The 27,739-nt window shown below is 38.1% G+C and overlaps 2 protein-coding genes across 3 annotated transcripts in view; one reads left to right on the plus strand and one right to left on the minus strand.

Moving 5' to 3' along the window:
- The window catches only part of LOC127409952 (nesprin-1-like), a 195,613-nt gene extending 170,392 nt beyond the window's left edge, over positions 1-25,221 (plus strand). Inside the window, exons 126-145 of the mRNA XM_051644943.1 lie at positions 2,331-2,486; positions 3,374-3,532; positions 3,731-3,897; positions 8,600-8,762; positions 10,192-10,379; positions 10,703-10,853; positions 11,343-11,525; positions 11,671-11,808; positions 14,898-15,089; positions 15,294-15,597; positions 15,761-15,829; positions 17,230-17,333; positions 17,463-17,589; positions 17,874-18,085; positions 19,578-19,778; positions 19,880-20,008; positions 20,742-20,954; positions 21,303-21,395; positions 21,921-21,979; positions 24,261-25,221. Of these exons, the coding sequence (XP_051500903.1) occupies positions 2,331-2,486; positions 3,374-3,532; positions 3,731-3,897; positions 8,600-8,762; positions 10,192-10,379; positions 10,703-10,853; positions 11,343-11,525; positions 11,671-11,808; positions 14,898-15,089; positions 15,294-15,597; positions 15,761-15,829; positions 17,230-17,333; positions 17,463-17,589; positions 17,874-18,085; positions 19,578-19,778; positions 19,880-20,008; positions 20,742-20,954; positions 21,303-21,395; positions 21,921-21,979; positions 24,261-24,522 (3,270 nt within the window). The 3' untranslated portion in view covers positions 24,523-25,221. The remainder of the gene's footprint in view (positions 1-2,330; positions 2,487-3,373; positions 3,533-3,730; positions 3,898-8,599; positions 8,763-10,191; positions 10,380-10,702; positions 10,854-11,342; positions 11,526-11,670; positions 11,809-14,897; positions 15,090-15,293; positions 15,598-15,760; positions 15,830-17,229; positions 17,334-17,462; positions 17,590-17,873; positions 18,086-19,577; positions 19,779-19,879; positions 20,009-20,741; positions 20,955-21,302; positions 21,396-21,920; positions 21,980-24,260) is intronic.
- Positions 25,222-27,207: 1,986 nt separating this feature from the next.
- Positions 27,208-27,739, minus strand: part of LOC127410337 (estrogen receptor-like) — a 32,741-nt gene continuing 32,209 nt past the window's right edge. For both annotated transcript variants that reach the window (XM_051645540.1, XM_051645539.1), the window contains one exon: positions 27,208-27,703. In XM_051645540.1, coding sequence (XP_051501500.1) covers positions 27,469-27,703 — 235 coding nt within the window. In that variant the 3' untranslated portion in view covers positions 27,208-27,468. The remainder of the gene's footprint in view (positions 27,704-27,739) is intronic.

A 27,739-nucleotide genomic window follows, 5' to 3' on the forward strand; every position in this document is an offset into this window, starting at 1 on the left:
AAGGGGGGGGGGGGGGTCAAAATCAAAAGTAACAGTCATTATCTGGTGTGGCCCCCAGCTGTATTAAGTATTGCAGTGCATCTCCTCCTCATGGACTGCACCAGATTTGCCAGTTCTTGCTGTGAGATGTTACCCCACTCTTCCACCAAGGCACTTGCAAGTTCCCGGACATTTCTGGGAGGAATGGCCCTAGCCCTCACCCTCTGATCCAACAGGTCCCAGACGTGCTCAATGGGATTGAGATCCAGGCTCTTCGCTGGCCATGGCAGAACACTGACATTCCTGTCATGCTGGAGGGTCATGTCAGGATGAGCCTGCAGGAAGGGTACCATATGAGGGAGGAGGATGTCTTCCCTGTAACGCACAGCACTGAGATTGCCTGCAATGACAACAAGCTCAGTCCAATGATGCTGTGACACACCGCCCCAGACCATGATGGACCCTCCACGCTCCAGAGTACAGGCCTCGGTGTAACGCTCATTCCTTCAACGATAAACGCAAGTCCGACCATCACCCCTGGTGAGACAAAACCACGACTCGTCAGTGAAGAGCACTTTTTGCCAGTCCTGTCTGGTCCAGCGAAAGTGGGTTTGTGCCCATAGGCGATGTTGTTGCCGGTGATGTCTGGTAAGGACCTGCCTTACAACAGGCCTACAAGCCCTCAGTCCAGCCTCTCTCAGCCTATTGCGGACAGTCTGAGCACTGATGGAGGGATTGTTCGTTCCTGGTGTAACTCGGGCAGTTGTTGTTGCCATCCTGTACCTGTCCCGCAGGTGTAATATTCGCATGTACCGATCCTGTGCAGGTGTTGTTACATGTGGTCTGCCACTGCGAGGACGATCATCTGTCCTTCCTGTCTCCCTGTAGCGCTGTCTTAGGTGTCTCACAGTACGGACATTGCAATTTATTGCCCTGACCACATCTGCAGTCCTCATGCCTCCATGTAGCATGCCTAAGGCACGTTCATGCAGATGAGCAGGGACCCTGGGCATCTTTCTTTTGGTGTTTTTCAGAGTCAGTAGAAAGGTCTCTTTAGTGTCCTAAGTTTTTATAACTGTGACCTTAATTGCCTACTGTCTGTAAGCTGTTAGTGTCTTAATGACTGTTCCATAAGTGCATGTTCATTAATTATTTATGGTTCATTGAACAAGCATGAAAAAACATTGTTTAAACCCTTTACAATAAAGATCTGTACAGTTATTTGGATTTTTACAAAATTATCTTTAAAATACAGTGTCCTGAAAAGGGGACGTTTCTTTTTTGCTGAGTTTATAAAATAGATTATCAGTGGAGCTTCTATGACTTTTCCTAAAGGGAAATCACAGAATAAGTATGAAGTACCTTTTCAGCAGCAAACTAAAAGTACATTTTTAACAGCAAAGTGTTGCCAGCTTTTTCCATCCTCATCATTTATAGATAAAGAATTGTTTATGCATTTATGTGTTTGAGGTGTTGTTGACTGTTCTGTTGTCTGTGAATCACACACCATCACTATATTAGCACTTAAACCGTGATACGGTGAATGCTAGCAGAGATATCAATATTAGCAACTATCAATACAAATGCAATCAAGGTCCCTCAGTTTGTGTATGTGTGAGAGAGGGAAGGATATATGCAGACAACATTCCTTTGCATTACATAAATGGAATCAGAAGTGGTCCACTAGCATTTAAAAAAGACAAATAGCAGGGTTGGGCAAAATGTAGAATTTAAGATTTGGCTCTTTTTCAGTGAATTTCATTTGAATTTAATTGGCCATGCTCCACAGGATGTTGAATTTGAATGACAGGGAAATGAATTAACTTTATTGCAACAAAGAAATTCAAGCCACAAAACATTATTCATTAGTCCAACACATTTTTTGTGACAAGACAAATTTTGACTAATTATTTCCAATTATTTCCTGATATGTTTGTTGAATTAATTTTTCTCAGCTGATTTGACAGATATCTCTAAACCAAGTTCAATACTGCCAAAACAATTAACACAGCCTCTAAAATGTTATTGTTTTGCCATACTGTTCATCATCACAAAATTAGTTTACTACCTCAGTTTTAAATTCGGTAATAGAAAAGGAATTTAAAAGGCATTTTCAATTCAATTACTAATAGTACCTAATCCAGTTTAGTCAATATTGATTGGGAAATTTTATTTTTTCCAGGGGTGCAGATTTGCTTATGTTTTTGTGTTTGTGCATGAATCTTCCTAGTGATGCAAATGTATCTGTTTTATGCTACAGGGGCAAAAGGAAAATCTTTAGAGTTTTTTTAAAAATGTTTATTGCAGACGTGTTTATGACTTCTGTGTGTGTGTGTGTCTATGTGTGATAGGAATTAGAGGGCAGTATTGAAGGCTGGGCTGATGATGTTGCCAGGCTGTGTTTACTGAGAGAGTCTCTCTCTTGTGACCTCACTGCTGATGACCTTACAGTCCTACAGGAGAGACTCACATTACTGCAGAGACAGTGGGAGGAAACCTGTCACCAGGTACACACACACACACACACACACACACACACACACACACATCAGTCAAGCTGCTAACACACAGTCTGTTTACAAGCTTGGACTGTCCCTTCAGATTTGTTTTACATCATAACTCTGTGTACAGCTGTTTGCCATTAAAACGGTCATTTCACAAGACAGTAAATTTTAAGGTGTTCATTTTAATCATTACAAACTGAGTAAACAACTGCATGCCTCCGCATAGAGTTTTGGTAACCTCATACAGTTAAGATTTCAAGGCGTGCATTGATTTTGAATGTATTAAATTAATATTGCACAAAAGATAAATTCAGTCGATATCTGTCAATGTTTTACTATCTAATATAATTATTTCTTTCTAGTATAGTTCTGATGATAAGAAGAATACCAACAATGCTAATAAATTCCCTAGATGTTTAAGGAGTATTGGGCCGTTAATGGGTTTTTACTGGTTTTTAGATTTAGCGATTATCCAGTTGTCACTCAAAATGCCAAACCCATCAGAAGTGCTTGAAATATCTTATATGGTATGGTGGACTAGGTCTTTGTGTTAGGAGGAGGCTTGCTTGTTTGTTGTCTGTCAGTCAATTAAGTTTTTGATGGGTCCTTGTTTATCTAGTCTTGGCATCCTAGTATAAAGAATTCTAGCAATGTTATTGTGCCCTGGACCCTGATGTGTCTAACAATGGTAGTAGCATGGGAAGAAAGGAAGATGGCTGACACTTTAGAGATATTACCTGTCCACCTGTCACATATCATCTTTTTATCATTCTGCTCACCAACCTTTTTGTGTTGATTAATTGCACACCATGTCCTTCTTTTAATCTTACTCTGGGTTATTGCTTACTGAACATATGGTGTTGATTGATAATTTTGTGTCATCTCTGTAGCTGTCCCTGCGCAGACAGCAGGTGAGTGAGAGGCTGAACGAGTGGGCTGTGTTCAATGAGAAGAACAAAGAGCTGTGTGAGTGGCTCACCCACATGGAGAGCAAGGTGTCACAGAACGGATACATCAGCATTGAGGAGATGATCGAGAAACTCAAGAAGGTGATGCAGTAGATGCAATGTCACATGACGAGTAATTATTTCATGCACTCCAATTAAAATAAACATAATTCAATCTAGATATTTAATTAGCTTAATGTTACTTAGTATGTTAAACATACAGTTTTTTTAAAAATATGGGAAAAATCTGTCCTTAACTTTGAAATTTTCAACAACAAACTTGCAATCTTTTTTTACCAGGACTATCAGGAAGAGATCTTGGTGGCTAAGGAGAACAAAGATCAGCTGGAACAAATGGGGGAGAGACTGGCTCAGGCCAGCCATGAAAGCAAGGCTGCAGAAATTCAATACAAACTCTGCAAAGTCAATGAGCGCTGGCAGCATCTGCTCGACCTTATAGCAGCTAGGCGAGTCTCCCATCTAAATTACATACCATGAAAATGTACCAGTTGTGCTGCACCATTGTATGTCCCATTTTACCTACTGTATTGTGCTGTAGGTACTTTAAAATATTGTTTTACATTACCTAAACTTAACATAGTTAAACTTAAAGGTGCTGTTTAGCCGTTCTAGAATTTATAGCACCCTCAACTGACAATTGTTATGAGCAACATGGCATAAAAATGGCAATATGCCTCAAGAGTTTGTCTCAACTACAATCCTATGAGAATGTGCAAAATGATTGGCAGGTAGAAAGTGTCATTGTCCACAGCCCGTGGACGCATTTTTGTTTACTGTTTACAGAGTCTAGTGCTGTCACTGAGACTGGTGAGATATCTCAGGACACTTATTTCATTATTAACTTTCAGGGAGTAGTAAACAATTTTACAGTACCTTTAAGAACAAAAACCTAAATCAAATTGTTTCAGAGAGGAATTAAGGTCCTCTGTTAGTTATATAGCAAATTGTTGTATATCTTAATTCACAGTTAGAAGAACACAGAGTTCAAATTGGCAATTAGTTATTTTGCAGAGTGATTTTTACATAATGGAGACCTGTACACAAAGTAACAAAGCTAATGGGTCATGGGTGGAAGTGAAATATTTTGCCCCAGGATCATGACACCATAGTTTTTCTGGATATGACTGGTACAGAGGAATTGCCTGCACTGCAGGCAGGGCTAAGAGCCTCTCACTTGTGTGGTGTTAATTTCACTGTGGCCTGTGTATGAGAGGGTATTCTCCTCTCTGTAATGTGCATGAGCTCACTGAGAGAGCTGCAGTCCTCCTGTATGTGGTCATCTAGACCGTAATTTCCTCTCATTTTCTCCAAGAGAATATTAGGGAATGCTGGTAGACTGACAGGTTTTTATTTAGATTGAATTAAATTTGCAAGTGCAGTAGGAGTTTTTACACAAGAAAGTATCTGCAAACATATTTAATAGACAGATACACTCGCTTTCTCTCTTGCGCACACACACACACACACATACACACCGCAAATTCATTATATTTTGGATTTTTAATTTTTTCAATTTTCTTAATATTTTCAGTACAACTGATGTTGCTCTTGTACAGATGTAACTTTTCATGGTTACATTTGCAATGAATGGTTTTTAAATGAATAAAATCAATGCTAAATGCTAATTTGGAATTGGTTAGTGGTTTTCAACAAAAGTTACAATGCTGTAATGCTGTCTGCACTGTAAATAACAGGACTCAGTTCCTGAGTTTTTCACTTAATGTTCTCTATTTTAATAAAGCAAACTATTTTAGCAGATAGTTTTTAATATTCATTTTCAAATAAAATACAGACACACACACACACACACACACACATTCCAGTCCTCTGATCGGCACATGCTAATGACTGACATCTTATTTTAGACACAGCAGTATTTGTCACTCCCAGCTGCTCATGCCTGCACTTGAGAGCATCTTACACACACACTCAGATGATCTACATACCAAGCAGGGGGGATAAAGAAAGCCTGGACATTTTGGAGTTCAGATGAAAGAATTTAGATAGAGTGGAAGTTTTTCTTTTTTCTGGGACACTTGATTGGCAAGACTCAGCCCAGTGGTGCTGGATTTGGGCACTGATAACATAGCAGGATGCCAAGAAACAGACTCAGATCTCCCAGAATGTGACTGCAATATTAACAGGCAGGACGAGATTTATCCACTTACTATTCACATTTGCATTTCACATATGTACTGCAGTGCTGGAAGTTGCCTGTATTATTTGATCTTTTTGCCAAATGTCTAAAATGTATTTTATAAGTTTACATGAGTGAAATGTTAAGTTTTATATGAAGCACCTTTAAATGACGCTACCTTGTATTGACTTTCCTCAGATATGTGAATGTCTAAATGTACATTTTAGAGCCAGACAGCTTCTTGGAACACCACAGTTTGCCATAAATTCCACAGCTAAATTGATAAAAAGCCATAACATGCTGTATTTCTCTGTTGTTGCTGTGGTTTGAAAGGTTTCATTGTGTCTGTGGGCAGTGATTTAGGAATGTAGTTTAAAGCCTAGAGCTATAATGAAACATGTACATACCAAGGTTGCATATGGGCTATATCTAACCAGGTCAAAATCCTATCTGTGTTGTTGCTAAATGTCTACATAGAGTTTGATAATGTTGAAGTATGTCCACTCTGCAATAGCGCTCATTGGTTTATATCTAATCTGAGATAAGAAACTACTTTGAGATATATATATGCAATGGTGGCACAGTTGAAACATGCAATGCTGGTATGCGTGAGTGTATGTTCTAGTGCATTGTGTATGTGATTCAATATTTTTAGGCACATTCAGGGATTTCTAGGAAGCAGTGATGCCAGTGGTTCATTCTGTGTCTGCTTGTGTTTTTATATTTGTATAAACATTCTACATGATATTGCATTTAATAATATGTATCAGTTAATTATTTAAATAACAAGGGACAAATTAAGTTGTAATATTGTAATTGTACAATGTATATGCTGTACTTGAGTATTGTAGGGCTTTACTGGTTGTTTAGATCAGTGTTACTATCAGAAATAATTAATTATTTCTGTAGTTATTAATCAATATTTAAATTAATTAATTGGATCTAACTCATTAAAACCTCATATAGGACTCCAGTAAATGTAGTGTGCTACGTTTAGGAGCAAGTTTGGTTATTAGCAATAATTAATAATTATCAAAGATAATTATTAATTATTAAAATCAATAGAACATTGATGAGAATCAATGTTAGCTTTTTTTTTTTTAATCCTTTAAAATCAACACTTATCAATTGTTAACATCGATGAAACATTAAAATTAACACTAGCTTATTGATCATTCTAATTCAATCAAAGATAATTATCAATTATCAAAAATCAATAGAATATTAATAAGGATTAACATTGACGGGGCACCACCCTGAAATCAGGGACTAATAACCGAATATTAAAACAGTCTCAATATTAGATTGTTTTCTTAGGAAAATCGACATCCGAAGAATATCGATTTTCGAATGAAAAAAACAATGAATGAAAGTTTGAATCCGAGCACTGACATCCCGTCAGCATGACACAGGTGTATGCAAAACAAACCAAAACACTTCTCTTTGTAATATAAACAAAGTTTATTTATGCAGTAATATCAATTAATAATTAATACAATGCAATCAATAAACTTCCGACTTACAACTACAAACTAAACAGTGATATGATTAGATATGGAAATAAAAATAATCCTATAACACAAGGTGTGTGTGTGACAGTGTGTGTGTGTGTGTCAGTGTGGTTAGTGAGAGAGAGAGAGAGAGAGAGAGAGAGAGATGATTAAGTGACAGCCTGAAAGCTGATTTCGCTATAGCTGGAGATGAAGCAGCCGTGTTCATCACTCAGAGACGCGGTTTTACGAGCGGGGCTCGTAAAAGTCCCTTGTTATTTGACTCTTTAATGGATGAACTCAGTTGCTGTCTCACCCGCGATGGCGAAAATGCACAACAGTCCAATTTGGTTGGACTACAATACAGCAAAACAAATTCGTGATAATTAATACCCTGAGTATTAATAATTAGCGGACATGGCGGTCCGTAAACTGTACAAGCAAAAAACCTTGAAACACAGGAATAACACGCTATAATATTCTATCTCTGCCCAGACGTAAACCTCTTACTTGAATCGCATGAGGACACAGGTAGAATGTGTTTTCCTCCGTCCTTTAACTTTGACCTGGTTTCTTGAGGCTCGTGTGATGACTAGAGCCGTTTCCTCGCGCTGTCGGCGGCCGGTACGGCTGTTGATTCTCAGAGGGCGGTACGGCTGTTGATTCTCGGCGGGCTGGCGGAGAACTCAGAAATGTCGACTTGATTGAAGATGGAAGAGAAATCTTTAATCTCTTCACTTCTGTAGGCCAACGGATGAAGATGCGAATTGCTCGGCGGTCTCCTTCGGATCCGTTAGAGTGTTTGGTTGAACACAGAGTAATCTCAACTCGTCCAGCGAGATGGAGATTGTATGGCTACAGTTTCAAGTCGGACATTACTTCCTTATGCCACGAGGTTACACCGGAGAGCAGCAAAAAGCTACGTCCGTATTCGGTGAACGAAGTAGCCGGAAGCAACTTTGGAAGCATTTCAGAATTATTTGAAGTCCGGATGATGTCATGTTCGAGGGACGTTCTGTTGTGTGCCTCATCCAATAGGAGTTGAGTGCTCGATCCTTTAGTGGGCAAGGCTTCATGGATCTGTAGTCTGTTTAGGACTCCCTTTGTTTGATTTTGGCGCGATTTTATCAGTAAGATTTATAACTTAGAAGGAGGGGGCTTGAGGAATGTTTTTTATGACTGTTAGGCCTGCCTTTGTCTTCTATCTGAATACATGAGGCCCAACAGTATATACTAGTAAATAATATGTTTACATTTAGCATGTAGTAGATTTAGTACTTTAACTAAAAATAATGATTGGCGGTATACCCCATATGCATTTTGACACTATGTTTTCATGCATGTTTTGTGACCAAACATCATATGTCAACGGTGTTCCTCACACAAAGCTATCGTATGCCTTCATGATGTAGTAAATATTGACTGACTTTTCATTTTTGGGTGAAATATTCCTTTAAAACAGTCTCTTCACTCTACCCCTGTCTTTCCATCTGTCTGCCTCTCTGTTTCTGTGATCTATAGGGTAAAGAAGCTGCGGGAGACACTGGTGGCTGTGCAGCAGCTGGATAAGAACATGAGCAGTCTGCGCTCCTGGCTGGCTCAAATTGAGACTGAGCTCTCACGACCCATTGTCTATGAGACCTCTGACTCGCACGAGATCCAAAGAAAACTAAACCAGCAGCAGGTAATATACATACAGAAAAGATAGAAACATTCATATATGATCACATATGGTATGTTAACATACAGTAGTATTTCTTATGGAAGTTCAATACATGTATCACCTATTTGGTCATTTTGCCTGAGATATAAGAGACACACACACATTCCCTGGTAGATATTATAGACTGGTTAAATCTCACCAAGCAAAATGAGAGTTTAAAAAACCCAGCCGAAGACTCTTCAGACAAACTGTGGACAAAATAAAATTGGACTTGCTGTTTCAGCACGAGCACTTATCCTCACTTTACCCAGCTATCGCCAGCTCACTTCGTCTTCTCTCTGCATCAGAGGCCAGTTATCATTACAATCAAATGAATTTAAAAGGAAATATAATTGTTTTTAATCTGGACCTGATGATGCCACCAAAACTATTGTGGTGGGTATAGTAGGTTTAAAGTAGTGGTGGAACGATATATCGGTTTTACCAATTAATCGGTGCCGATAGTTGCTTTTTAGAACTATTGGTATACACATAGATGCCGATAGTTTTTCTTATCATTTCGTCATTTGAAAATAACAGTCTCTGGTGTGTTTCGGGCTTGTTTATACTTAAAAAACATTTTTTTACATACTATAAATTGATTTTTAAAACTATTGCCCGATTAATCGGTTATTGACCTTTCCCACCACCTTATCGTTATCAGCAAAATCCACTATCGGTTGGCCTCTAGTTAAATGTAACAAAATGGTAAGCACTTCTCAATGAAATGTTTCAGTCTCTGATTTTCAAAATGTCAGATGTCCTGTAGTTTGCAGAAGCTTGGTACAGATGTATGGGTGACACAGTATCCATCCAGCATTGTGCTGGGTAGCCCTGCCTTCTGTGAAACGTAACTGGTTCAAAATCTTACTCCTCATAACTGTACATCAAACATCAATATCTTCTGATTAGCTGTGATTGTGTGGCGTTGTGCTGCAGTTTCACGTTTATTGTGGACAGACAAATTGCTTGTTACTGGAAATTGAAGCCTAAGCGATAGTTCAATCAGGAAGCATTACGTCATTCATTCAATTCAGGCATCTCATCCAATTATAATCCAGCCTATGCTTTATAAGCACCGCACAGCTGTCCTTCGTTGCTTCTTTATGCCGCAGTTTGTTTTCACCCCCACCAGTTAAGGTCCTGTCCTGCTGTAAGGGGTATGGTCCTCTCCTCCACCGTCATTGTATTCCAGCGGATCTGACGGTTTAAGTGAGAATCTCAGCATTGAACAGTCAGGGCTTGCGCCAAAGGAAAATTATAATAAACTGAAACTCTTTCTGTTTATTAGCATTAATTCTTATATTCTCTGAGACTTTTTGACTGTGAGTTTCTACCAGAATAAGATCATGCCTAGTTAGGACACGACGAGGCAGATTTTTAAAGCAAAGTAATATTTGTTTATGTGCAGGATCTGCAGAGGGACATCGAGAAGCACAGCACAGGTGTGGCATCAGTGCTGAACCTTTGTGAGGTGTTGCTACATGACTGTGATGCCTGTGCCACTGAGACAGAGTGTGAATCCATCCAACAGGCCACACGCGGCCTGGACCGCCGCTGGAGAAACATCTGTGCCGTCGCCATGGAGAGGAGGCTAAAGTGAGTGAAGTAAACTCAGTGTAGTATTCAATGGAGAATGTACACATTTGTTTCTGTGTAAAAATATGAGCAAACATATTTAAAGAATAAAAAATGAATGAAAGCATTCTGTAAACATGAGATCATTCATGGGCTGGAGGTTGTAATTGTGTTAGGATTGTTGATGTTATGTTGGGCCACCAGTGAAACAGTTGTTGGAGCACATGTCATGCCTGTTGTCTCATCATAATGCATGTTGAGTTCAGCACATGATGAACTCTTAAACAGCTGTCATTTTGAAGTATTTCTTGGTAAATCCACTTTGTAAACTTTTGTCTTTGCAGAATTGAGGAGACTTGGAGACTCTGGCAGAAGTTTCTGGATGATTACTCTCGTTTCGAGGAGTGGCTCAAAGTCTCAGAGAGGACAGCAGCTCTGCCCAACTCCTCAGGAGTGCTGTACACCATTGCTAAAGAGGAACTTAAGATGTTTGAGGTAATCGGAGATCCACAGAGAGAGTCAATGGGGTTGAGAAGAGATAGTGTTTCTGTCACTAGCCAGTCCCAGTTTGTCCCATGAGTCAGATATTTGCACATTCACATTCCTGAGACTGGGTTAGTGGGGTAGCTCCCACACGTGCCTCACTGTTGTAATCCAGTGGCGACAGTTTAGGAAACAAAACAGCACACTTCAGCCTAACTCTCAAAGTGTACTAGTCTTTTACAGTATCCAAAACTGTCATTGATTATTTAAACCAATGCTAAAAGAGTAAAATTGGCTAGCAATGACTGACTTGCAAAGAGGAGCAAGTAATTCCAGTTTTACTCATTTGTTTGTAAATCTTTGACTTTGTTAACACAGTATAGTCCCCTGTGAAATTAAGGACATATCCTGTAGCTAATAGTTGCTACAGGAGTCACAAACAAAAATTACCATATGATGTACAGATTGTATTGAAATACTACATATATTTCTGTATTGCAGGCATTTCAAAGACAGGTGCAGGAGTGTCTGACACAGCTGGAGCTGATCAATAAGCAGTATCGACGGCTAGCCCGTGAGAACCGCACAGACTCATCCTGCCGCCTACGCCAAATGGTGCATGATGGAAACCGACGGTGGGACATACTACAGAGGAGAGTTGCTGCCATCTTGCGTAGGCTTAAGGTAATGTTTTGAGAGTATTATGTTATACTTTGTCAACACTTTTTAATTATATTCAAAACCTCTCTAACAATCACTATTGACATTGAACCTAAGCCTCAAAGAAGGGCAGTTTGATGAATCATCCTGTTCCTCTTTACTCCTGCAGCATTTCATTGGTCAGCGAGAAGAGTTTGAGACAGCCAGAGATGGTATTCTGGTGTGGCTGACTGAGATGGACCTGCAGCTCACCAACATCGAGCATTTCTCAGAGTGTGACGTTCAGGCTAAGATCAAACAACTAAAGGTAAGGACCGTTTGGGTGTGTGTCTTTTTGGTGGGAATTGTAATAGCAGGGGTATTCATGCGGTAATGCAAGGAGTCTGCCAAATATTGTTTGCTGGAAAATGGACATTGCCAAATATTGTTTGATTGAAAATTTATTTTTTCTGAAAAATGTATATACTGTATGTGTTCATCAAAAATACAATATTAACTTGACTTCAACCAAATCTAAAAGAACTTTGAAATGTTTCATTGCCCCTCCCACATTAAAATATATTAAGAACAACTCCAATGTAATTTAAAGCAGTGTTTCTCAACTGGTGGGTCATTCGGACAGGGAAAGAACAATGCCATGGTCTCACCTTCATTGAAAACTGTTAGGCGGCCGCTCAGGCTAAAATACGGGCCAGCGAGGCAAATGTAATGACAATCTAGCATTCTGTGCTTTAAACGCGTTAAATATGCTTCTCATCTGCAACGCAATATTTTTGCAGTGCGATCTGAGCCAGGCTTCCCTCGATATCGCACCGCAGACCATCTGTTAAGTAGGATCTATTAGACCTAATTTGTATTGCAAAAATGGCTGTAGTTAAAGTTTCTAAACGTGTTTAGGCTACTATTTTTCATGACAAATACTATAATTAGGGGGCCAAGCACTGAAGGTGCTGGAACCCTATTGTATCCATTAGGATTTTCTTATTAGGGGGCCAAGCAGCGAAGCTGCTGGGACCCTATTGTATATGTACTGATTTTCTTCTTTTTCTTCTTTTTTTTTCTGCCCTAAAAGTGTCTGGGCATCAAGAGACCGTAAGTCATGGAGACACCAAACTTGGCAGGATGGTCCCAAATCCCCCCCACTACTCAGGCGAACTAACGCACACCCATCTGATGCGCTATAGTAAACACTTTTATGTTTTGGCTCATATCTCTGCAATCGTAAGGGCTAGAATCAAAATATTTTTATCCTCTGATTCCAGCCCAAAATATCTCTTTATATCTCTGTCTATAATTTGTTTCCACCATTTAGAATTTTTGAAAAAACTACTTTTTCTAACTCCTCCTAGACCGTTAGTCCAATCACCACAAAAATTGGTATACATCATCTACAGACGCCCCTGACAAAAGTTATCAAATGAATTTTGATACGTCAAATCGTTCTGAAGATATTAATGATACAATACCTTCGGTTTAACGTGATTTGACTAATTGATCAATATCTACTCAACGCAAATTCCAAACATAACCAAACTCGATGCACATAGTCAACAGGACGGTTAGAAGGTGTCAGCAGTTTCGTACAGTTCCAACCCTAAGGGGCGCTACAACTAAAAAACTGTGATTACATACTTTACAGACCCTCCTGACAAAAAGTTATCAAAAGTATTCTGATATGTCGTATCATTCTGAAGATATAAGCAAATATGTTTTGGGGTGTGGCCTATAATGACTAATTAGCCTGTGTCTTGTGAGCACAATTTTCAAACTTAACAAAACTTTGTACACATAGACAAGAAAACACTCTGAGGTAACATGCTGAGTTTTGCTTATTTTTGATGCTAGGGGGCACTATAACTTAAGGAAATCCTAATTGTGCAACTGTGTTCAAAGCAGTTGAATTCCAGAACCGTATAGGATAAGAATATTTTGTATTTTTTATTTCTGTGAATCCATCAGTGCCTCCAAATCATGTGGTCACATGAATTTCCACTTCTGCAAAAAACTTTTTTCTACCATTTGAATTTTTTCGAAAAACGTACTTTTTCGAACACGTCCTAGGCTGTTTGCCCGATTCGTATGAAACTTGGTATACATTATCTACAGACATTCCTGACAAAAATTTATCAAAATAATTTTGATATGGTAAATCTTTCAGAAGTTATTAGCTGATAGGTATTTGGGTATGTCCTATTATGACTAATTAACTCATATCTTGTGAGCACATATTTTAAACTTAACAAAACTTAACAGAGGTAACATGCAAAACGTCATCAATTTGGCATGGCTGTAACATAAGAAATACCTAATTTAGCAACTGTATTTATGGCCTTCATAAACATATAAAGCAGTACTGTTTGTTCGCCAGAGGGTGCCACATAACTATAAATCATTCAAAGGGTCTTCAAAGAGTAATTAAAGGTAGACTAAGGTTGGGTTGCAACAACCAGGATTAATTTCAAATTTAGATTAAATCCTGTTGCTCCATTACTCAAATTTAAATCTCAGTTATGGATTAACTTTAAACTTGCAGCTGAGGTGGTTTAAATATTAAACTGACCTACAGTGAAAAATGAATGACTTTGTAAGACAACAGTGAATATGCCGTCAGCCCACTGAAGGCGGTTAGGGTTTGAGTTAGGGTTAGAGTTCCACAGGATCTTTCCTGTCAAATCAGATTATTTTTGTCATTTTTCCATATGTGCTTGGCCCCCGATAATTGCCGCTTGCGGCTATATTTATTATTATTATTATTATTATTATTATTATTATTATTATTATTATTATTCTTTTTCTGCCCTAAAAGCGAATAGGCAGCACAGACCACAAGTCCTAGAGACACCAAACTTGACAGGATGGTCCCAAATCCCAACCGCTACTCAGGCGCATACACGCACACCCATCCGACTATAGGTGGCACTATAATAAGCATCTTTACATTTTTGCTCATATCTCCGCAACCTTGAGGGCTAAAATCAAAATTATTTTTTAGAGAAAGCTTCCTGTGTCATTTGTTGTTGACATTAACAACAAAAATAATGTTATTTGATGCTTGCCCTTAGACTTGAAAACCATGAACAAAACTATGAAAAAAAAGATACATGAAAATGCGACCCAGGCTACATTAAAGACAGATTAAGTTTTTTACTACGTTAGGTCGCCACTTGATGTCCCATGTAAAATCTGGGTCCGAAAACAAAACAAGTTGAGAACCACTTATTTAAAGTATATGTCTCTGTACATCAGTAATGATAATTTAAATGGCTTTGCAATGTAAGCATCATAAGAAAGTTTGGTACAGCATGCAAGTTATTGTATGCCAGGCTTAAAATGCAACAATAAGTATCATACAGTATGTAGCAGGGGGTCATATTGTGTACATGATGTGTGTTCCAGGCGTTCCAGCAGGAGATCAGTCTGAACATGGGGAAGATGGAGAGTGTGTTTGGGCAGGGGGAGGTGCTGATGGAGAAGAGTGAGCCTCTGGATGCTGCTCTCATAGAGGAGGAGCTGGAGGAGCTGCAGAGATACTGTAGAGAGGTGTTTGGCCGGGTGGAGCGCTATTACAGGAAACTCACACGCTTGCCGGTCAGATACACATAAATACAGCTAATTCATAAAATTACACTTTTGGCTCACTTTTTACTTTACAGTTTTGTTATACTGAACTTTTATTTAACAACCCATGAAATCCATCCATTTTTTATTATGTCTTTTTTTTTTTATGAAAGTGAGTAGTTACTATCAGTATCAGTAGACTATCAGTCCCTAACATTTCCTTTTGTGTCCCAGCTGGCCGATGATGAGTGTGAAGGCTCAGATCATGAATTTGAGACTAGTGACCTCTCAGACCTTCAGTGGGGTGAGGATGGTTCCATGCCCCGGTCATCGAGCAGACCACCCTCAGGTACCACAGCTTCTGCTCGCACAAACGGCTCTGGCCGCAACACCCCTGCTAGCGTTGACTCTATCCCACTGGAATGGGACCATGACTATGACCTTGACCCCATGGGCCATACCATGTCTGTGGAGCAGGGGGAACAAAACAAAGATGAGGATGAAGAGTTACTGTGCATCGCTACGGCAGCACTTACAGGTGGGTTTGCTTGTCTTGAAGGATGCCATAGAGGGATGTTCATGAGATGGCGCATTTTAAGTGCAATAAATAATGCCCCAGCTGAGTGTCAACCACTTTTAGCAGGTCTTCTCTATAAACTGTTGGTATATCTATGTTGTGTATCTTTTTTTTTTTTTCACAGACGTAGTGATTCCTGAGAGCCCTGAGGCTTATATAAAACTAACAGAAAACACATTGAGGTCCTCCTCTGGTAGGCAATAAGCTGTGGCATGCTAAATTAATGCTAAACCACACTGCATGCTGAAGTTTCCTTTTCAAATTACATTCCATGAACTCTAAACAAAGGCATGTCAGTATTCCAAGCTTGCCACAATACCCAAACTAAACAATTGCATACATGTTTTTGGACACTGTTTGCCAAAGGAATACCAGGTTTCTCTCATTGCAGCATCATAATAGGGTAATGTCACTGCTGAAAAAAATAATCTTTGTTAGGTTATGTTGCTCTGAAGTTGGAACCACATGTATGGATAGGGCCACTGCATGGAACAGTTTTACATATGCCCATTCAATCCAGCATGTAAAAATCAACATTGTCATCCGTTATTCACTTATTTTGATGTTTTCTTTCATTTTTCATTTTGTTGTAACTGAAGATACACTACCAGTCAAAAGTTTGGAAAAACAAAATGGTCTCAGGATTTTATTCTGTAGGCTGTAATTAAAAGGCAAATGGTGTCTGCTTCGAAGAAGCTAAAATATGAGATAGTTTTGGTTTGTTTGACATTTTTTGGAGACTACATAAATTCCATTCTACCATTTCTCATTCTAAATGAAAATAAAAAGTGAAAATAGAAATAAAGAATGAGTAGGTATTTTTAACCTTTTGACTGGTAGTTAGGTTCTGTGTATAAAATTAATATTTCACATTCAGTGAATAACATGAATAAAACATCTTATTAAATAATATGCTCACAATATGAAGATATTATTAACTGCATTTCAAAATAATCCTTAGCACACTAATTTTAAAGGAATATTCCAGGTTCAATAAAAGTTGTTTACTCAACAGCATTTGTGGCATAATATTGATTACCACAAAATTAAATTTTGACTCATTCCTAGTTTTCTTTAAAAACAAAAGCAAAAATCGAGGTTACAGTGATGCGCTTACAATGGAAAAGCACTTGCAATAATTCTTCTGTTAAAACGTGTGTATTATTTGAGCTGTGAAGTTGTTTAAATCATAATTTTTACAGTCTTTTTAGGGTTTTAAGGCTTGTTGACTACATCATCAAGTTGTAAAATTGGCTATAACTTTATACAGAAAAGGTTAGTAAGTGATTTTATCAAACTAAAATCATGTTTACTCACATATTTTTTATGTCTTGTGACCATTCTTTTTAAACAGTGAGTATTTAACATTTACGGATTGGCTCCATTCACTGCCATGTTAAGTGTCTCACTGGAACCCAGATTTTTGCTTTTTTTTTAAAGAAAAGGAGGGCCAAGTCAAAATATTTTTTTTTTTGGTAATCAATATTATGCCACAAATGCTGTCGATTTTGCTTAACTTGTATTGAACCTGGAATATCCCTTTAAAGATGGTCCTTTGACACCCCACATTAATCAATGTATCATTTTCCACAGATGAAGCAGTTCGGTTATTAGATAATATGATGGACACTGGCCGTTACAGTCTACAGCAGACAGATGGTGCTATGAGTTGCCATGATACCTCTTACATGGGCTATGTAAGTACAGATTTGGACATTTTAGTCTGAGGTGGCAGTACAGTATGTTGCTACGGAATGAGAAGTTGATGGACAGTTGATTTACTAGTGGATTTTCATGTAATAAAATCACGTTTGCTCTCTGCATAGATGCGGTTAATGGATGACTGTCATGGCAGCCTGAAAGCAGTGAAGAAGGCTGAGGGAGAGCTGGAGGAGGAAGAGGACAACCTGTCAGGACTCAGCAACCCTGACAACACAGAGACACAGAGCACAGGTTAGACACAGAGCCACAGGCCACAGAGTATAGGTCAGGCCTATTCAACTGGGGGTCCACAGACATAATGTCAATTTTCTTTATACAAAATATCTATTTATTTTGTTATTTTAGGGGGAAACAGAGTAGACTTTCATTGACTAAATATTTTAGTTCGCCCTGCATGTCCGAAAGATTTTTTTCATTCGGTCCACTTGTTTGTAAAGTTGAAAATCTCTGATATATTTCCGAATTATTTTATTCCAGATTAATCAGGGTATTGAGCAATACACTGTGTCTTTCAGGTGTGATTGAGCGCTGGGAGCTGATTCAGGCCCAGTCTGCTGATGCACATCATAGACAGAGAGAAGACCTGGCACTGTGGCAACAGCTGACCTCTGACCTGGTCATCATGGATGCATGGCTCAGCCAGGCTGAGGCAGATTTAGCAGAATTGAGAGGGAGAGATCTCAGTACAGATATAAATACTATTAAGCAGAGAATCAGAAAACTGAAGGTTTGTTTTGCCTACTTGATTTACAATTACGTAAATGTGCTTTATATATGAAGATATTTGTGTACTTTTAAATGTAACTGTGTTTATCAGGCAGGATGTCAGTATAACAGAAATAAACCTGAGGAAACCCACAGCATCCCACTGACCCACATACACTGCTAGTTCACCGCTTAGAACATCTGATATCACCAGTTATTTTTACTCTCACTCACATATACATAGTCCAAAGGCTGAAAAGTGAACATCTCCTAAAGACCTAATGAATCAAAAGTTTTACACTGTCTTATTTACACATAAATAGAAATAATGGTGACACTTTACTTTAAGGTTCTGTACATTAACATTAGTTAAAGGGATAGTTCACCCAAAAATAAAAATTATCTTATCATTTACTCTCTCATCCCATATGTGGATGGCTTTCTTTCCTCTGCTGAACACAAACAAAGATTTTTAGAAGAATATCTCAGCTCTGTAGGTCCATACAATGCAAGTGAATGGTGACCAGACCTTTGAAGCTCCAAAAAGGAGATAAAGTCAGCATAAAAGTAATCCATAAGATTCCAGTGGTTTAATCAATGTCTTCTGAAGTGGTCAAGTTGGTTTTGGGTGAGAACAGACCAAAATGTAACTTATTTTTTTACTGTACATCTTGTCATTGCAGTCTCTAGGCACTGTCATTATTTCAAGCTCGGGTATACTTCCTAGAGCTTGATGCGCTACATGTCATTATAGGAAGTGTAATTGAACTTGAAAACATAATCGCCAAAGATACTGCTGTCAAGATGTACAGTGAAAAAGGAGTTATATTTTGGTCTGTTCTCACCCAAAACTTGAACCCAAAGCTTCAGAAGACATTGATTAAACTACTGGAGTCGTATTGATTACACGTATGCTGCCATTATGTGCTTTTTGGAGTTTTTGAAATTCTGGTCACCATTCACTTGCATTGTATGGACCTACAGAGCTGAGATGTTCTTCTAAAAATCTTCATTTGAAAGAAAAGTCATACACATCTGGGATGGCATGAGGGTGAGTAAATTATGAGAGAATTTTCATTTTTGTGTGAACTATCCCTTTAATGAACAATACTCTTAAAATGTTTTAATATATTAATGTATGTAGAAATGAACATTAATCAAGATTAATGAATACTGTAAAAGTATTGTTCATTGTTTATGTTAACTGATTGCATTAACAAATCCTCCCTAAGTTAAAACATGCAAACACTGATACTGAAAAAATAGCTTCAAGTAATTTGGTTTTAGTGTGGATTTTGTAGTTACTGCTATTTTGGCACTCAGTTTTCGCTGAATCTGAGCATAGTTGAGCCAAACCCATCTGTCACAGGATAGATTATAGTCTAAGAGACCTGATTTTGATCTGAACTCAATTTTAACAAAATGTGTAGTTACTGCATTCTGACTTTGCATAGGAATGATGTATGTGACTTAATGGACAACAACAACAAATGCTCAACTTTTTACACAAACAGGAGCTACAGAAGGCCATGGATTTCCACAAGTCCAAAGTACTGTCCATCAACTTAAGTAGCGTTGCACTCCTTCAGTCAGATTCAGAGGAGCGCCAAGAGCTGAAAGCAAGACTCAAAGAGATGAACTCATGCTGGGATCGACTGGGAAAGTCACTTAAGGAGTGGAGAACAGTTCTCCAGGATGCTCTTATGCAGTGCCAGGTACATACACAGACAACATACAACTAGCCTTATACTTTTCTTTAAAAGAAATACAAATTGGCAGATACTTGCATGCACTCACACTGTGTGCTTTTCTGCAGGAGTTCCATGAGTTGAGTCATGGTCTTCTGCTCTGGCTGGAGAACATTGACCGCAGGAGGAATGAGATTGTCCCCATTGCATCAGGGCTAGATCGACATACACTACGAGCTCATTATAGAGCACTAAAGGTACCTCTTTCATTATTCTGTATGAGTGGGTGACTGCTTTCTGGATTGGATGAACATGGGCTGAAGTCAAATTTCCAATACTACCCGCCCTAAATAGTATGTTAGCAGTAGTGCTGTGAAAATCATAATATGTTGACAGGAGTATGTCAGAGGTACCTGGATTCTGTATTATTTATATTGGATTTTCAAGGTATGCATCCTTGCATGATTTTTGTTGTACTACACTCACTGAGCACTTTATTAGGAACACCTGTTCACCTACATATTCATGCTATTATCTAATCAGCCAATCGTGTGGCAGCAGTGCAATGCATAAAATCATGCAGATACAGGAGCTTCAGTTAATGTTCACATCAACCATCAGAATGGGGAAAAATGTAATCTCAGTGATTTAGACCGTGGCGTGAATTTTGGTGTCAGACGGGCTGGTTTAAATATTTCTGTAACTGCTGATCTCCTGGGATTTTCATGCACTACAGTCTCTAGAGTTTATTCAGAATGGTGCCAAAAACAAAAAACATCCAGTGAGCTGCAGTTCTGCAGATGGAAATGCCTTGTTGATGAGAGAAGTCAACGGAGAATGGCCAGACTGATTCGAGCTGACAGAAAGGCAAATTGGAATTCAGCCATGGTCGCAAAGATTTTTCTAATTCTCAAACACAGAACAATGTACAAGAACACAAATGTTACACTTTTAACAACATAAATTACATCCCCAAGTGCTTCTCCACAGCAAATCCATCGGGAGCTGATAGAGACTGAGCAGAGGGTGGACTGCCTGCAGGAGCTCTCATTTCAGCTGCTTGTGCAGGCTCATGGAAGCGAGTGTCTGGAGGCCCAGGAGAGGGTGCATGTCATTGGGAACCGCCTCCGTCTGCTCCTGAAGGCTGTGAGCGCGGACCTGGAGTTGCTAGAAAAAGAGCTTCAGGCTTCTGGGGACACACAGGTCAGTCTAAAAGCACATTCATCTGTTATTCGGCTCTTTCTAGTCATCTTCCATCTACAATCCAGTTTTAGAGAAACAAATGGTGTTGATAATATGGGAAGCCTGACAATCCTCAAGCATCTCACTACAGAGTATGTGATTGGTGTGAAGCAACAGCAGTCCTGCTCCTTGTGATGGAGCAGTATCAGAGCAATCTCAGAGTGAAAAAAAACGCCAACACTCTGACTTAAAAAAATCATACAAATCCGCTTCCACCATACCAGACCCTCTGGGTATCTATGTCAAAGCTAAAAATCTGAAGTGTTTCATTGTTTTATGTTCTCACTTGTCCTTTCACCAAACTCATAGGATGCATCCCTCTGGTCTGTTATGGACAACACAGATACTTCTGGATCAGTCAGTCCTGTTTCAGGGGTCAGCATTTGCACTAAGCAACAATCGGTAATCCATCTCTTCTCTCTTTGTTTTTTATATTATTTTTTTGCATGCCATGAAGGTCACAGCTGAGCTTATATCAAAGGAACTGCAAAAGATTTTCAATACATTTGTTCCAGTGAAATCCCTTTGGTATTTGCTCACTACCTCAGCCCCCTGTAAATATGTTGGCTTGCCTAAAACGTGTATTTGTGACACCAGAAGTCATATACCTACAAGAAATACTGGCTTAATCTTTCAGACATGCTTTAAATCAAATCAAACAACAGTAAATTTGATCTCCAGTCAAATGGATTTGTTTTAAGGAATCTGTTCTGAAAAGCCTGGTTTCTTGAACTTTGCGAGATTTTTTTTTTTTTTCTTTTGTCATTGCCACTGAATTACTTTGCTGCTGCCTTTTGTTTTGTTGTTACTGATTTGTTACTACATTGATGGCATGGCTTGTCACCACAAGCTTTGTCCTTTTTTGCTGGGACTGAAACATTCTTTCTTTCTTTTACCCCTCCCTCCCTTTTGCTCATTGCACAACAGCTACGAGGCAAATGTAGTGTGTCAGAACCAGGATCCTCAGCCAGACTTCCACGCCGCAGGTACCTGTCTTTTGGACTTTAGAATGCAGGGGGATGATGGATCCAGATCCATACCATCAGAACCATTCAAATCAGAGAAGAGATCCCTCTGTGATATTGTGATGGGGTTGATATCTAAGAAATGAATTTGTTTTGGTTCCAATTCAAGGATACTAAGTAGTAATCTTTCTTCCACATTGTTATTTGTTCTTTTCCCCATGAACATAATATTGAGTCTGACATTTTAACTGATGCTCGCTGAATGTCCTTTGAACATAACAGTTTAAAAGATAATTGTTCAAAGTCCTTTAAGATCCATCATCTTTCTCCATTCTTAACGCCATGTGAAAATATTCAAACGCATCAGTCATTTTCTAGACCATGTGAATTTTTTTGTTGCTTTCATCTCATTTTTTTCAGTTTTACTTTTGGTGCAAACATTGATCTCAAATCCATCTCTGCCTTATAACAGAGAAAAATTAGTCAGACAAAATGTGTAACACTGTGTACAAATTTAATTAATAACAAACAAACATGATATTATATAATGCTTAAATGGATAGTTCACCCAAAAATTACAATTCTCTTTCTTTCTTCTGCGGAACACAAACGAAGATTTTTAGACCAATATCTCAGCTCTGTAGGCCTTTTCAATGCAAGTGAATGGTGACCAGACCTTGGAACCTCCAAAAATCACATAAAGGCAGTACAAAAGTAATCCATATGACTCCAGTGGTGTAATGTGTTTTCTAAAGAGGTTCAATCACTTTGGGTGAGAAACAGATCAATATTTAAATCATTTTTACTATAAATCTTCACTTTCAGAACGTGAAAGTGGAAATTTATAGTAAAAAAGGACTTCAATATTAATCTGTTTCTCACCCACACATACACTGATCAGCCACAACATTAAAACCACCTGCCTAATATTGTGTAGGTCCCCCTCTTGCGCCAAAACTGCACCAACCCGCATCTCAGAACAGCATTCTGAGATGCTGTTCTTCTCACCACAATACAGAGCGGTTATCTGAGTTACCGTAGACTTTGTCAGTTCAAACCAGTCCATCTGGCACCAACAATTATCCATGCGATTATCTAATCAGCCAATCATGTGGCAGCAGTGCATAAAATCATGCAGATATGGGTCAGGAGCTTCAGTTAATGTTCACATCAACCATCATAATGTGGAAAAATGTGATCTCAGTGATTTGGAGCGTGGCATGATTGTTGGTGCCAGATGGGCTGGTTTGAGTATTTCTGTAACTGCTGATCTCCTGGGATTTTCACACACAACAGTCTCTAGAATATACTCCGAATGGTGCCAAAAACAAAAAACATTCAGTGAGGGGCAGTTCTGCAGGTGGAAATGCCTTGTTGATGAGAGAGATCAACAGAGAATCGCCAGACTGGTTCGAACGGACAAAATCTACGGTAACTCAGATAACCCCTCTGTACAACTGTGGTGAGAAGAATAGCACCTCAGAATGCTGTTCTGAGATGCGGGTTGGTGCTGTTTTGGCAGCACAAGGGGGACCTACACAGTATTAGGCAGATGGTTTTAATGTTTTGGCTGATTGGTGTATTATATAGTTTCTGAAGACATAGATTTATCCACTGGAGTCATATGGATCAATTTTATGCTGCATTTATGTGATTTTTGGAGCTTGAAAGGTCTGGTCACCATTCACTTGCAATGTATGGACCTACAGAGGTAAGATTTTCTTCTAAAAATCTTTGTGTTCTGCAGAAGAAAGAAAGTCATACACATCTGGGATGGCATGAGGGTGAGTAAGTGTTGAGGGAATTTTCATTTTTGGGTGAACTATCCCTTTAACACAGTGTTTACATTCAAATAGTTGAAATGTCTCAATACGTTAATTTATATATATTCATATTTTAATGCACTACTGATTTTTTTATATAAGCATTATATATTGTTTGTTTTGACTAATGAAAATTACTGAATCTGGAAGAAATGTTTTCATGGTAAGTAACCAAGAAAAAAATATGCATGGAAATGTGAAAATGCCTACAATATGTCCATAAAATATAACTGTTTTGGTATTTGCATTTACTCCTAAATTTTATTCCTTTCTGATAGATGTGTATTCATATGCAGTGGCAGAAAGTAGTTTATTTGAATGGTTGACTACTAAAAACTATTCACCTTTTACATTTTAATTAAAAAAAAAAACTAAATTGTTTTTTTTTCTGTATTGTGTGTTTACTCACAACATTTGGTTTGTATGTATATGTCAGAATGATTGATAGATAAATAACCTATTGGCACAATACATCCTAGGTTGCCCAGCGGTTCTGGCTGCGCTTTGTCTCACTCTGGTTCCTCCGGATCACAAGGTGGCGCTGCTGTGGCTCGCTGCCAACCCTTTCTGCTGCGAGTGCTCCGGGCAGCTCTGCCACTGCAGCTCCTACTGCTGCTCATAGTGGGCCTAACCTGTCTGGTGCCAATGACTGAAGAAGATTACAGTTGTGCTCATGCAAACAATTTTGCCCGATCCTTCCATCCCATGCTCCGCTACACCAATGGCCCACCACCTGTATGAGCAGGATGAGACTTTACCAATGCCTTTTTTATTTTGAATATTATATTTAAAGTTACTGCAGGGCATAGCAGGACACAGAATGGACTTGTGTGACAGCCACAAGCTCCTGTTTCTGTACAGTTCAAGACTGCTGCTAATTTCATTTTTTAACTAAATGGTGTACAACTATTGAAATCATTGCAATGTAGACTAGTGTTGGACTTCTGTACTATGGGACAAAAATACAAAAGTACAGCAAAACTGGTGAACCTTTAATGTCCCAAGGAAACAGAAGGAAAAACTAAAGTGTGAATTATGTACTTGATAGCACTGACATAATAAAGGTACTGCACTTATACCGTCCAAGACAATGGCCAAAATTACTTGCTTAAGCAAAGTATTTTAATTTATTTATTTGTATTATTTAAGATTAAAACTGTAGAAAAAAAGTTATTGTCAGTTATTTTTATTTTTTTCGCATGGAGTTCACAATATTTTTTTCCTGAAATGCAACACAATCACTGATAGGTTTAGTACTATGAGATATGTGTGCTTTTTACTGATTATATACATAATTAGATACCTTAATTTGTGTTATGACAATGTGACAAAAAAGAATTATGATGAATATGTCTAATGCCTATTTATTTATGTACAGTTTGCTAATGCTGACAATAAAAATATACATCTTTTCATTGAATAAATATGTATCTAAATTTCTGCTCTTTATATTTATTTGAAAATATTATAATAATGTTAAAATCATTTTTATTTCTAATCTTTAGAATTTAAGCCCTTATAATTAATTGTGCCAAATTAACATTTCAACATTTAGGTCTTTCAAAATAAAAACATACATTGCAAATCATATAATTTCTCACCATGTCAAGTATCAAATATAGGTAATGTAATAGCTAATAAATGCAATGTACAAGTTACTGTCTGCTGGACTCGGACCAAACAAATTCACATATATAATGAAAAATCTGACAGACACCACACCACAATCATAAACAAAAGCAAAAGAAACATCCAATGTGGTATAAGTCAGTGTCAGTTACAGCAAAGCTGTCAGTTCCCTTCATCGTATGTATACCAGTGATTATGCCACAAGCGACCAATGATGATTTCAAGCATTAAAGATATTGATTTTAGGGTCTTTTCAGGCTTTTACAAGTCTGTTAACATGGCCATAAAACTAATGACAGCACAGCAATAATAGCATTTGTAAATATTTTTTGACATTAACCATCCAATAAGAAAATGTCTTTGCACAAACAAGATGCCACTAATGTCACCCCTGACCACTGAGCTATGCCTAAAAAATTACTTTTTTCCTATTTGAAATTTCAAAATTTAAGCATATTAAAAATATAGCAATTATTTGTATCCATAAAAAGATCTGATTATGTGAATAAATCACACTTACATGCATTCACTTATGTAAATAAAGTTTTACACAAGAGAGACTATTGTTCTCAGAGATACTAAAAGGCAATTCACCTGTGCTGGTTTTTATTTTAAGTTTGGGCATACTTTATATCATAGTGTTCATGTTACTGTATATTCAGAACTGAGTAATACTAATGAACTACAAGTGTTTTATTATTTTGTAGAGCTGAATATAATCACATACCACTATTATTACTGTAATGTAATTGGAGTAGCATGAAGAATGCATAACACAGACACTGTAAAATGAAGTGTGACCTTACATTCTTCAGTTAGCTACTTTTAAAGTAACATACCACTTATGAGAATGTTTCAATGTAACACACCTGTTCCAAGTTTCTGCTGCACTTCTACAATCACATTAATTGTCCTTATTATTATTATTTTAGCTTAAAGGGGTAGTTCACCCTAAAATTTAAATTCTCTCATTTACTTACCCTCATGCCATCCCAGATGTGTGACTTTCTTCTGCTGAACACAAATTAAGTGTTTTTAAAGAATATCTCAGCTCTTTATTTTCATACAATGCAAGTGAATGGTGGCCAGAACTTTGAAGGTCCAAAAAGTATATAAAGGCAGCATAGAAATAATCCATACGACTCCAGTGGTTAAATCTATATCTTCAAAAGCAATATGATAAGTGTGGGTGAAAACAGATCAATTTTTCTCAGATCAAAAGTCCTTTTTTTACCATAAATTCTCCTCCCCATCCAGTGATTGGCAATATGCATAAAGAATGTGAATCACCAAAATCAAAAGAAAAAGAATGTGAAAGTGAAAGTAGAGTTTTATAGTAGAAACAGGCTTTAATATTTATTTGTTTCTCACCAACACTTATCATATTACTTCTGAAGGTATGGATTACTTTTATGCTGCCTTTATATGCTTTTTGGATCTTCAAAGTTCTGGCCACCATTCACTTGCATTGTATGGACCTACAGAGCTGAGATATTCTTCTAAAAATCTGTGTTCAGCAAAAGAAAGACAGTCATACACATCTGGGATGGCATGGGGGTGAGTAAGTGATGAGAGTAATGTAATTTGGGTAAACTATCCCTTTAATGGCAAGGCTGGAGAAAATACCATCACCTAATAGATCTAAAGACATAAAGAATTACCATCTACTACATAAATCTGTCCCTCAGTAAACCACAAATTCCTAAGAGCCCTTTTTTCATAAGTTCTCACAAGAGTGAATCCCAGTAACCAGCTTCAACTTTCAAAAACAAATGAACCACATGACCATTCATGTATAGTGTTTGGGAGCTTTGTTTTTATTTGGCCTAGTCAGCCCATTATGCCAACTACGGAATTTTTAAATGTGTTAATCTGGTTTGTGTCTAAAGTGGAATCTGATAAGACACAAAGAGAGACTCCACTTTAGCCCTAAAACAATTTAATTAGTGCTATGAATGGGTAGCAACATTGTTTTCAACCATAGTCCTTATTATTGATAGTCCATTCTTCAACTGTTTAATTGTATTATCAGTACATGCATCAGACGCTAGAAGTCCTTCAGGGGTCAGGACTGAGAACAGTTGGGATGGGCTGCATGACTCCGGGGCCTCTGGAAAGACTACTGCTGCTGGCTGTAGGTGTAGAGGGTGAATTTTTCTCACTCGGTGCCCAGGGTCGCTGCACCTTGCTTGTGGAGTGGAATCGTTGTGCATCCAGCATCTCCAGCAAAAGATCGTACAGTGGTACTCGATTCTTGCATTTCATTCTGTATAAGTGCTCCATTCCTTTGTTGCTTTTGAAAGGAAAGAATACAAGTACAACATGTGCA

Source organism: Myxocyprinus asiaticus, chromosome 19 (genome assembly GCF_019703515.2).
Source record: "Myxocyprinus asiaticus isolate MX2 ecotype Aquarium Trade chromosome 19, UBuf_Myxa_2, whole genome shotgun sequence".
In the NCBI taxonomy this organism is placed as follows: Eukaryota; Metazoa; Chordata; class Actinopteri; order Cypriniformes; family Catostomidae; genus Myxocyprinus; species Myxocyprinus asiaticus.